The sequence below is a fragment of the Sarcophilus harrisii genome, chromosome 3 (genome assembly GCF_902635505.1).
Source record: "Sarcophilus harrisii chromosome 3, mSarHar1.11, whole genome shotgun sequence".
Taxonomy (NCBI): Eukaryota; Metazoa; Chordata; class Mammalia; order Dasyuromorphia; family Dasyuridae; genus Sarcophilus; species Sarcophilus harrisii.
This window is the reverse complement of record NC_045428.1, coordinates 143,257,002-143,269,888: the sequence shown is the minus strand read 5'-3', so window position 1 is coordinate 143,269,888 and position 12,887 is coordinate 143,257,002. Positions and strand designations below refer to the sequence as shown.

Genomic DNA, 12,887 nt, shown 5'->3' with positions numbered 1-12,887 from the left:
ATAGATAAGCAAGACCCAAAAGGAAATGAATAAAGTGTTTAATGAAATCAAGAACACAAATCATTTTAGTTAAACATTCTTGTTTGATTAGACAATTTAGCAGAAAATAAGCTTAGACCACAACCTTACACCATACACCACAATAAGTTCTAAACCAACACAATATACATTGCTTTACATGATTCTTAAAGCAACTTTATTAGAGAATGCTATTATTTTCTTCATTTTACCTAAACAGTAATTCTTCAAGACAGGATGTAAACTAGGATCTTCTGAACTCCAAGTCCTATTTTCCATCTATTGCATCACCCAGCTGCCTAAATAAAAAAATCTCATTCTAAAAAATAAATAAGCATAAAAGATCAAATGGTGGTATCCGTTAAAACTGTAGTGAGAATTATTAACAAAGAAAAAAAGAATTCATCATAAAAAAATAAGGTAGACAATTTATAATTGCATGGAATTTTTTTAAATGCTTTTGCCCAGAAAGCATCAGTATAGCTAGAACAAGAAGACAAACTGTCATGTGCAAAATACCTTTTGCATTAAGTTTCTGAAATTCAAGTCTGACATGTATGTGTGGAGTATTTGCATAAATATATAATATGAAACCCTATGTACAGAAGACAAAAATGAAGTGATGAACTGCTTAATGTCCTAGTTGGACATTGGTATCATTCTAGCTCCAAAGTTTACTTTCTATTCCTCACCCTTGTTCCTACCAATAAGCAAAATATAATTATTGGGGTAGAGATTTGTTTTTATGGGTTTGTTTGCTTGCTTGTTTTTGAATAAGTAGCTTTTGTGAATAAGTAGACTTGAATTATAAAGCATCACTTTTTTTCCCCATGGTCTGAAAGAGACAGAGACAGAGAGTCAGAGAGAATTTTTGATTAAGTGTTATAAAGACACATTATGCTATATTAGTCATATGGCAAAGTTTTGGGTTTTGTTTAATTTCCTATGTGGTTATGGTGATAGATTAACAAACTGAAATTCTAGGTATTAAAAAGTCAAGTATTCACAAAGGTAAATAAATAGTTCAGTTCTCACAAAATTGTTTCTTAATAGTTTCCCTAAGGCAAGAATGGCAGAATCTCAGAGATGGAAGAAACCTCAGAAATTATATATCCCCACACATAGAACCAACAAGGATCATCCAGTTTCCAGTTTGAAGATATCCGGTGTATCATGTCCCAAGACAGCCATATATATGAGTTTTGGATAGGTTTATTGTTAGAAATGTTTACTGAACTGAAGTTTTTCTTTCTAACTTTTACTTATTGATAGTAGTTTCCATCCTTTGGGCCCAAAAAAATCCCACAACAAAACCCAACAACAAACAAACAAAAAAACCTACCTAACAAGAATCAATCCTTCTTTATTATGAGGACCTTTCAACTTCTTTGAACAATACTTTTGACAGCTTTAATGTAGAGTAAGAATCCTGAATTCTTTCTATAGATCCTCTTATGTTATGGTTTCCTGGTTGCCCTCTGCTGGATGTGCTCCAGATTACTATCCTGTAGCACCTGTACATGAGGAATTTTATATTGTTTTCATTACATTAGTAGTTTTAACAGAGAGGCCTTTGCTAATTTATAATCTCTACATTTAGTTTGGTTTGTGAAGCAAGTATTTTTCTTTTCTATAAAGTAATCTGGGAAAGAGGGAAAAATTTGGAACAGAAGGTTTTGCAAGGGTCAGTATTGAAAAATTACCCATGTATATGTGGTAGAAATGAAAAGCTTTAATAAAAAAAAAAATAAAAATTATAGTTCATGAAAAAAAGGAATCTCACTTGTGTCTAACTACTTGTAGGTAGTAAATCTCTTGGGAAATTATTGGAAAAAGGCCTTTGATTTGAGAATAATTGTTCCCATTTATAGCATGTTTCGTGAAACATTTTCCTTTTTCACTTTTCTTGTAACGGCTCTGAGAAGTAGCCATAGAAGTCTTATTATCCACCATTTTAAGATGGAAGAAGTCTAGGTCAAACCATTCCTAAGTAGCATAAGATGGGATTCAAATCCTCATAGTCTGAATTTGTAGACTCTTAGATTTGCCTTTTAGAACACTAGTTTTTCTTCAAAATACAGCTTAAGTAATATGTATAGAAGAGTTGCACGTGTTTAACATATATTGAATTACTTGGAGTGGAGGAAACTGAGGGAAAAATATGGCACATAAGGTTTTGCAAGAGTGAATGTTGAAAATTATTCATGCATATATTTTGAAAATAAAAAGCTTTAATTAAATTTTTTTTAGTTTTCAAAAAAATTCAGCTCAAGTGCTTCCTTCTTAATGAAGCCATTCCTTTAGAAGAATGCAGCTCCATTTTTCTAATTTGGGGGAGGGGTATATATTGTTAATGTAGTTATGTAAGATATATGTAAGATACTACTCCCATCCTTTGCAATCCCTTTAAACACAATTCCTGTTTTTCTTCTGTCTCTGAATCAGGCAGAGTTAGTACATTGTTAATAAATAATAAATGTTGACTGGTACTTTTTTTTTCTTCCAGTGACCATACTTGTACTATGTAGTCTAATATGACTATTAAGAACAGGTTTGAATCATCTGGGTCGTGTGGATCTATTGTTATTTTAATAGTCTTTGCAGCATCTAATGAGTGTTACTTGGATTCTGGCCCAAGGGATTTTCCATTGTCAGACAAGTAGCCTGGAAATTAAGGGCTCTTTGGAGTCGGTGGGGAGCTTGATTATATAACTTGAGAGGAGAAGATGAGATTGGTTTCAGGAAAGCAGTCTTTGGGTGGTTGAGTGTATAATTTTATCAAAATCCCTTGTTTTTTACAGTTGTGTTTTGTTTTGTTCCTTCAGAGATTATATAAGTAGCTAGCAGTGAATATGTTATTTGCCTCACTTCATCCATCTTCCACCATTAAATTCTAAAAGAAAATCCTGCATAATTTTGTTTACTTCTTTCCTGGGGATGACTTAGCAGCCTGAAGGTGACTTGGTCAGATTTAGACCCTTAAAAAGAACCTAATTTTGACCTAATATATTTTCTCTTAGGTATCAAAAAGGGGACAATTTCATACTTACATACTATTAGCCTGATGCTTTGGCTAAATATTTTAAGATAAGCTCCCCAGTATTCCTTTTCATCCAAAGGGGTCAAAATTTTATTCATTTGCTTATTTAAGACATTCATTAATTAATCTTATATTAATTTACTACTAATCAGGAGTTATTAGACCTGGATTCTTATTCTCTCACTAACTTTGGGGAAGCCACTCAATTTTCATGATGTCTCAGTTTCTTATCTGCAAAATGTAGACTGCAATCTCTGCCCTCCTATGTGGAAAAATTGTTGTAAAGATCAAATGAGATGATAGATCAATACAACCCCTACATATTCAGTTACATTTTTAGTAACCAAGAAAATCCAACACTTAATTCTCATTTTGTTTATTTCATTTTAAAAACTCTATCATCATCATAGGACAGTAGGGAATAGAAGCCCAGTAAACTAGCTATAGCAAAAATCACACCTTTATCATTCAGAATCTGCCAGATTACCACTTGGTATGTCCTTTATTCCTCATCCACATTGGTTATTGGTTGTTGGACTTTTTCCTGTCCCTTGCCTTTCTAGTTATTGTTTGTCAGATTAATATTAGTTGAAGTAGATTGAGAGTCCCAGCCCTCTGAGATCTATTCTCTGTTCTCTTCGAAAAAAGAACACCTAAACAAAAAACAATTACACAGATAGTTTTCAACCTTCTCTTTGAACATGATGGCACATTTTTTAACTTGCAGATTAACTTGAGAAAGTACATGATAAAAACCTGCTGGGAATTCAGTAATACTAATACAAGCATACTTTGGAGATAGTATGGGTTCAGTTCCAGACCACAGCAATAAAGTAAATATTGCAATAAAGCAAGTCATACAAATTATTTGATTTCCCACTGAATATAAAAGTTATGTGTACACTACTATAACCTCTTAAATGTGCAACATTATACTGTAGTCATGTCTAAGTAAATAATTACTTTGTTGGGTTTTGCAAGGGCTAATATTGAAGAATTATCCACGCATGTATTTTGAAAAATAAAAAGCTTTAATAAAAAAAAAAAAGAAAAAGAAAAATACTTTGTTGCTTAAAAAATAACAGGTTAATCATAAGAATTTTCAGCAACTTGTAATCTTTTTGTTGGAGAGGGTCTTGCCTCAGTGTTGTTAACTGGACTAATCAGGTTGCTGAAAGTTAGAGTGGTTGTGGCAGTTTCTTAATATAAGACAGTAATGAAATTTACCACATTGATTGACTCTTCTTTATGAGAAAGATTTCTCCGTAACATTCAATGCTGTTTGATATCTTTTTACCCATATAGAGTTTTTTTTCAAAATTGGAGTCAGTCCTTTCACATTCTGACACTGCTTTATCAGCTCACTTTATGTAATATTCTTCAGTATTATTGCCTCTCAGGGAATAGTAGGCCTGAGAAGAGAGAGAGACAGAGACCAGGGAATGACCAGTCAATGAAATAGACAGGACACAAAATTTTTATTGATTAAATTTGTCATCTTATGTGAGCATGATTCATACTTTCCCAAAACAATTACAATAATCACATCAAAGATCATTGATCCCAGATCACCTTAACAGATATAATATTAATGGAGAAGTTTGAAATTTTGGGAGCATAATCTAAAGTGACATGAAGATGTGATGTGAGCATATGCTGTTGGAAAAAATGATGCCCATAGACTTGCTAAACACAGGATTGCCACAAAAAAATTCCCATTTGTTTAAAAAACACCCACTCCACAATTTCTGTGAAATACAATAGAATGAACTGTGCTTGTACTTTATTGAAAATAAATAAATGTATATATTCATTTTTATTTTATTCATCATGAGAGCATACTCAAGAACTTGAAATATAGTAATTATTTATTATATTGGCTCATGTAAGACTTTTTGGCATTAAATAAGGATCAAAATTATAGTGCTTAGTTTGTATTATAGATTTGTGGGCCCCTTGAAATAAACTGCAGCTCAGCTCCTTTCAGTCCTTATTCTACAATAATAACTGCAGTTATCATTGTTGTTGTTAATAGCTAACGTTTATGTGGTGTCAGGCATTTCAAAATATTATTTCATAGTGGTTAAACACCATTGCTCTATTCTCTTGCCTTTGATTTATTTGTTATTCATTTATATCTGATTCCACGTGACCTCATTTAGGATTTTCTTGGCAAAGATACTGGAATATTGCCTTCTCCAGCTCATTTTACAAATGAGGAAACTGAGGCAAACAGTTAAGTAACTTTTTCACAGTCACATGTCTAGTAAATATCTGAGGTCTGATTGAACTTAGGAAGATCAATCTTCCTGAATCCAGGCCTGGCTCTATCTACAATGACACTTACTTTGTCCAAACTAAGAAAATTTTAATTTGTATTTTATTTTATTTTTTATTTATAATTATATTTATGTATATAATATATGTTTATAATATAAATCATAATTTTATTATATTCTATTAATTTCATAAACAAGTTTTTTCTTTTCACAAGTCTTTCTAGGAAAAAACGATTTTACCTATCCATAAAATGTTAAATAACAAGCATTATTGTGGTCCTAAATGATCTTCAAAATACTTTTTTGTTTCCTTCCAAATAACTCTTAATAAACGGTCACATTTGTTGTTATTGTTTCAGACACTTCTACAAGTAATTGGCGTGGTAGCTGTGGCTATAGCTGTGATCCCATGGATTGCAATCCCTTTAATTCCTCTTGCTATTATTTTCATTTTTCTTCGACGATACTTCTTAGAAACTTCAAGAGATGTGAAACGTCTGGAATCTACAAGTAAGTAATGAAAAACTCAATTAAAATGACCTAATAGAATTGATTTGAGTCTGTTCTATAAGAAACACAGAACATTCTGCTTGCTTAAACTTACAAAATTAGTCTTCCCACATGTTCCTTACAGCAATATTAGTTCATATCTAGGGCCACAAAAATAAACAAGAATACTGATAAGAGGGTTCAAGAATTTCAATGAACCTAGGATGAGTAGGGAGGTAATAAAGAATGTATTCTAAAAAAATAAGCATTTTATTTCGGTAGGGATAAAATTTGGTCAGAATTCTAGGAAGATCAGTAAGGAGAAAGAAAAAAGAACAGAGTTGTGCATATTAGCTAGGGTTTATGGGCTAGTCTTAATAGCCCTGAGAACTTTTAAGGACTATAAATTAGAGATGTTGCTATTTAGGCATTAATAGTATTTTCCATACTGGGAATTTCTTAAATAGATGTCATTTTTAAAAAAATCTACATGTTATAGTATTCTATTTCGTGATAATAAAAGTCTTGTTGGCAATTTAGAGAAAACTGCCATTACCTACTACCTGTTTATAGCAAAAAGTCATCCATTTCTCCTAGATGATGCTGGTCACACTGGATGGCCTGACAAGGATCAGCAATAGCAGATTCTATAGTTAGTCTTTTTTTATTCATATGTTATGTCAAAATTATTTACAAAACACACTTGATCTTAAGAATGTTACACTATTCTTTGATGATGATGATGATGATGATGATGATGAAAATGCAAAGTGAAATTTCTTAATTTAACATATTTCCCTGTTTAGGAAAAGAAAAAATAGAGGATGTATAAGGATTTTTTTTAAATTTCTTAATATTTTTAAATATGTCATTAAAAGTTTGGAAAGATTTTTCTCCTCTTTGTCTAATTGCAGTTATTATGTAGCAGGTACACGCATTATAGAGAGGCTAAAAATTAAGTTATTAGCAGTTCTGAGTTTCACCTCATTTCACCATCATATTGCTCTTCTTGGGTTTTCTCACACTTTAAACAGACCTTAAAATAATATCTTCAAAAGAAAGAGAAGAGAGGGCAGCTAGATGGTGCAGTGGGTAGAGCATTGGCTCCAAGTTCAAATCTGGCCTCAGATATTTAACACTTAACTATATGACTCTGGGCAAATCACTTATCCCCAAATACCTCACCAGAGAGAAAGAGAAGAATAGAGGACATATTTATAATTTATTAAGCTACTTAGTATAGTAAATCTATTTTTAAATTAGTAGACTGTACCTCAATGTTCATTAGTCCATAAGTTGGATAATCACAAAGAAAAAAAAAGGGAATAATCTATAATTAATATGGTATAAATTAAATAAGAGAACACTTCTTTAAGTCATTGGCTCACACAACCTCTCAAAATTATTTATTTATTTTGGTGTTTTGATTTTTATAAAGAAACAACATAAATCTTGATTTTGGTGGGTGTTTAAAAAATTTTTAGTATTTTATTTTAAAAAACATAAGTCTTGATTTTGGCGGGTGTTTTTTTTTAATCACATAGCCTTTTAGTTAAATATTATACTGTACTAATAGAGAAGAATAATTTTCTTTTTTGTGTGATTTTCTGTATTGGTTAATCTTCAACTACTACTTATGCAGCATTCAAGAATCAGAACCTACAAATGTATTCAGTAGTTTCTTCCTTTTCCCTTTCTTATTTATCATTGCATAAAATCCATACAATGCTGAACTCCTTTTCAGGGACTCCAAAAAATTGTGTAAACATTCTTCTCCCAGGGCAAATCACAGTAAGCTATGATTGCCTGCCATGTGCCATTCTCTTTCTGTCCACCTAAGTTTATCACAAGATGACTGTTCAGAAAGTTGGGGCCCTTCTTTGAGTTCCCTTCACATTGCATTGCCTGGAGGTTAGATGGAGACCATCAATCCGTCCTTGAAAAATTTCTTCTCTCCAGTATTTTCCTAGACTTCGCTTCTTACTACATCTACAAGTATAAGGATAATTAAAACCAGCATTCTGTACTTCTTCCAAATATTAGTGATTATTCACTCTAGGATAGGACAGTGATGACTGTTCATGAAATTGTGCTATCGAAAAGACAGATATCACCTCCTGACCCTGCCTTAACAAACCCTATTTGTAGTCCTAGGAACAAGAAAGAATGAAAACCTGAAACTGAATGATGGCAGTTTGGTAGCATACTAGAGATGGATATGCAGAAGGAACGAGAATTGTTAAACAGTATTTAGAAAGCAACAATCTGCCAAGTAACATGACATCAACTCCCAAGCCAAAATGCATTTCTATAGAATGGTAGAACTTGTCAGGGTTTTTCATGTTTAAAAGCCCTGGCCTTGCAATTAAGCCTACATTCCAATACTGAAAACGTGCTAGGAACATCATGTGCTATGATGAAGACCAAATGACAGGACCAAATTTCCAACTATGCAGTCATAAAAGCATCCCTGAGTCTCCTGGAGTTAAAGTCAGGATTCCTAAAAGCCATTTCTGCTGAGTAGGTCATGTGAGAACAGACGCCAGTACAATACCTGGATAACCCTTTCAGAGTGACCTATAAAGTGACTATTCAAGCATAGTGTACACAAAGAAAGAGCTCCTCAGATGCACTCAAGTGATGAAAAATTACTCCAAATAGCAAAAGCACCATTCCAGATGGATTTTTAATTTGCAATTGAAGGTCATTTGAACAGATATTAGACCAGGATTTTCAATTCCACATATTCTAAGTAAAAACTGTTTGACTTGCAAAACAAAAAGAAACCTGAAAGTAGAGCACATAAGAAAGAAAGAAAAAAAAAACTTTCTTTTTCTCTTCATTTGCATCCAGGACTGTTCTTTGGCAGATTTGATTCACAAACTAAAATCTTCACTTGGTTTAGAAACTCTTCTAGGTTTCTATTCTTACATGTTAATTTAGGCAAATCACTCAACACCCCCCCCCCAAATTCTTAGTTTTTTCTCCCTATAAAATGAGGTATTGAACAAAATGATTGCTAAAGAAACCTTCCAGTTCTCTTTGATTCTATGACTAGTGGGGCTGAGCTAGAGAACGTAGAATTATTCTGCCTGACTTGTTTCTCTTTCTACTTTGTAGCTCGGAGCCCAGTATTTTCCCACTTGTCGTCTTCTCTTCAAGGGCTTTGGACCATCCGGGCATACAGAGCTGAGCAAAGATTCCAGGAATTATTCGATGCTCATCAGGATCTTCATTCAGGTCTGTACATCTTTGGGAACGTTCTTGCAAAGGTTGAATGATTCACCACCTGTTCAGGTTGTGACCTCCTCACTCTGGTGGCCTTCCCTCTTTCCTAATTTGAGAGCTGACATATTTTCCTTTGTATTTTTCTTCCTACTGCTCCCTTTTCTGTGCCTTCTTTGCCTCCTTTCTTTGCCATCCAATTTCACCTTGACACACCTTCCTTTCCCCTTCTCCACTATTTTTAATACTATTTTCCAGGGTTAAAGTTTTCTTATTTCCTTCTAATTTCTATCAATCCCTTCCCTGTTTCTTAAAGTAATAAACACAATTTACAGCCATACATTTTTTCCTCCCTCTATATGCTTTGTCAGCTGTTTCAATAGTCATGACGAGCTGTCTTCATGGGTAATACATTTCCCTGTAGGAGACAGCTTCTGAAAAACTAGAGAAGATATGTTTAGTCTCTTAGAAAATAATATCTTATTTGATTTCTGTGATGAATTTATAATCATAGGAATCAAGTATTACAGTCTTATTCTAACATACAAAAAACTGAGACTCAGTGAGTTGATTTTCTTAAATTAATAAGTGGAATATCCAGGATCTTCTAATTCCCAACATCCACAGTTCTTTTTCCATTGTACTTGTCTTGAATACTTCTATGTTGAATGAATATTGAACATCATTTTTGTAATCAATCAATATTAATAAATGTTTATTGATTTTATTAAATTTGATTGATTATTTAAATTGATTTATTAAATACCTAGTATGTGCCAGGCTTCATTGAGAGACTTTTGCATAAGTATCCAGTCCCTCAGAAGCCTTTAAAATAGTGAAAAGTATAGCTGTTTTTTTTTAAACAATTAAGCTCTAAAGATGAGTCTAGTTGCTGTATCTCTTATATACTTTATGTCCATATGCTTTAATTTCTGTGTCACTGACAAAATTTCAAAATATCTGCTAGCCTGGACTTAGTCATTGCTATCCCAAAAGAAAACATTAGGATATGGAAATAAAAATTATTTGTACATAAAGTTTCAAGCTTCATTGTTTACTGTTAAGTTTTTTTTTTTTTTAGGTACATGGTAATTTTAAAATTTTTTTCATTTATTTCTTTCTTTATTTTTTCTGAGGCAGTTGGGGTTAAGTGACTAGCCCAGGGTTACGTGATGACCCAGCTAGGGAGGGTTAAGTGTCTGAGGCCAGATTTGAACTCAGGTCCTCCTGATTTCAGGGCTGGTGCTCCATCCACTGTGCCACTTAGCTGCCCCAAAATACATAGTAATTTTAATAAGACGAAGATACAAAATGACTTTATTGGTCCTCCAAGTAACCAGCATATGTAGGGTAGTAATAATGGTTCAAAATTCTTTAGAAGAGACAAAGAATTTAGATAGTTTCCTCAAAGTTTACATTCAAGATTGGAAGAAGTATTGAGGCAATTTCTTACAAAGTACCATAATTCATGATGAACAAAATTTTTAAAAAAAATTGTCAAAATTAACTCTTGATTTAGCCAAATCTTGGTTTGAGTTTTACATAGCCATGTAATCATGAGCAAGTCACATAAATACTGTGAGCCTCTATTTGCTCATCTCTAAAATGCAAATCATGATACTGCTTGGTGGCATCGTGAGATTTTAAAAAAATATATGTAAAGTACTTTGCATACCTTTAAGCTGTATATAAATTTGAGTTATTACTATTATTATCCTCCCACCCACTCATTTTGTAGGTGAAAAGGCATGAACTGACTTGCCAGAAGTCATGTAGCCAGTGAACGACAAAAGCTGTTCCAGAGAAGGGTGGAAAGAATCCTTGATGTCCAAGTCCAGTGTTCTCTCTGCTCTTTTTCAGCTTCCTCAGAAAACTCGGGTTTTTATTATGCAACTGTGACTTCTGTTAATGACCTCTTGGTTGAATCTCACAATATATCCATTATACAAGGCCTTTGTACCATTTGACATAATTCATACCATATATATTGTCTTATGTTACTCTGAGGTCTCTCACATTTGCCAAGCATGGCTGTGCATCTAATAATGAATGTCTCATTCCACTGTATGCTAAGTCCTAGAAAACCTAAGATGTATCTTTTGTATGTAGCCCAATCAAATGAAATATTCTCACACTTCATTTACATCTAATTCTTGATTATTTATTCATTATCCCTATTATGATTTTTACATTTAGAGGCTTGGTTCTTATTTTTGACGACGTCCCGATGGTTTGCTGTGCGTCTGGACGCCATCTGTGCCATCTTTGTTATAGTCACTGCCTTTGGTTCCCTGATTCTAGCCCAAAGTAAGTACAGATGGGATGAACTATTTATGGTATGATTACAATTTATGGTTGTGTTTACAGTTACTCAGTAAAACTCCCGCCTCCATATTGAAATTCAAGTCCTGTACTGTTTGGTTTTTCATGGATTGCTACTAAAACACTGACAAAGTGTTTTGTTAAATGTGAGGCATGGCTGTGGTTCAGTTAGATGAACTACTTTGTGGTCTGCCATTTCCTTTTATCTTTCTTTGATTTGATGGAGGCAACAAAACATAAACTGAATGCATCGGCAGATGGAGCATTATATAGAAATCTGTTTGGAGATGGAGGAAGAAGAGTCAGCCAGTGCCATATTCAGCTTTCAGACCATATCTTTCTCCTGCTTAAGTAGCTGCCCTATTGTGGCCTGCTGGGGCCTTCATGGTCAAATACAAACTCTTCTTTTTGACATGTAAAGCCATTCATCACTGATCTCCAGCCTATCTTTTAAACTTAGTGTGTGTCACTCTCCCTCATGCAATTTACATGTATCTTAAAGATAGTTTCCTCAAAGTTTGCATTCAAGATTGGAAGAAGTATTGAGACAGTTTCTTACAAAGTGCCATAATTCATGATGAACATAATTTGGGGGAAAAAAAATTTGTCAAAATGAACTTTTGCTTTAGCCAAATCTTAGTTTGGGTTTTGCATAGCCACGTAATTATGAGCAAGTCACATAAGTACTGTGAGCCCCTATTTGCTCATCTCTAAAATGAAGATAATAATAATACTGCTTGGTGGTATTGTGAAATTTAATTAGCCCTCTTGTATTTCCCTTTATACCATATTCCTTCTCCTTCTCTACTCCTTTGTATAGATTGACCTTCATAACTGGATTGCCCTCCCATGTACTTACTATATTTCCTGCCTTTTTCCCATTGTTTGTGCTCACAAATGTCCTCCTAATTCTCTCATAACCCTTAATAACTCTTAGTGTTTATTTTCTATCTGTCTTGTGCTATATCTGCTTAGTAGGTTATAAGTTCTTTGAGGACAGAGATTATCCAGTATTTAGTACACCAGAATCTTGTACAAGCCTTAGCCCAGAGTAGGTATCTAATAAATTCTTGTTAAATTGAAATTCAGGTTAATTTTAAAAAATATTATACTTCATTTATTTGAACATTATTATTTTTTTAATTTTGAGATTCTTTTCAACAACAAGGTGATTCAGAGCAATTACAGTAAATTTGTGATAGAGAGTACCATCCACATCCAGAAAGAGAAGTATGGAGACTGAATAAGGATCAAAGCATATTATTTTCACATTTCACTGTTGTTTGTTTCCTTGTTCCCCCCCCCCTTTGGTGTTTTGTGTTTTTTTCACAACATTGTAAATACAGAAATATGTTTGAAAGAATAGCACATGTTTAACCTATATCAGATTGCTTGCTGTCTTGGGGAGGAGAGAAGGGGAAGGAAAGTTAGAAAAATTTGGAATACAACGGGTTTTTTTGTTTGTTTGTTTGTTTACAAAGGTGAATGTTAAAAATTATCTTTGCTTGTATTTG

The 12,887-nt window shown here is 33.3% G+C and overlaps 1 protein-coding gene across 1 annotated transcript in view; it reads left to right on the top strand.

The window, feature by feature from the left end:
• Positions 1 to 12,887, top strand: part of ABCC4 (ATP binding cassette subfamily C member 4) — a 277,290-nt gene that overhangs the window by 210,003 nt on the left and 54,400 nt on the right. The window contains exons 21-23 of the mRNA XM_031958557.1: positions 5,697 to 5,847; positions 8,947 to 9,066; positions 11,248 to 11,358. Coding sequence (XP_031814417.1) covers positions 5,697 to 5,847; positions 8,947 to 9,066; positions 11,248 to 11,358 — 382 coding nt within the window. The remainder of the gene's footprint in view (positions 1 to 5,696; positions 5,848 to 8,946; positions 9,067 to 11,247; positions 11,359 to 12,887) is intronic.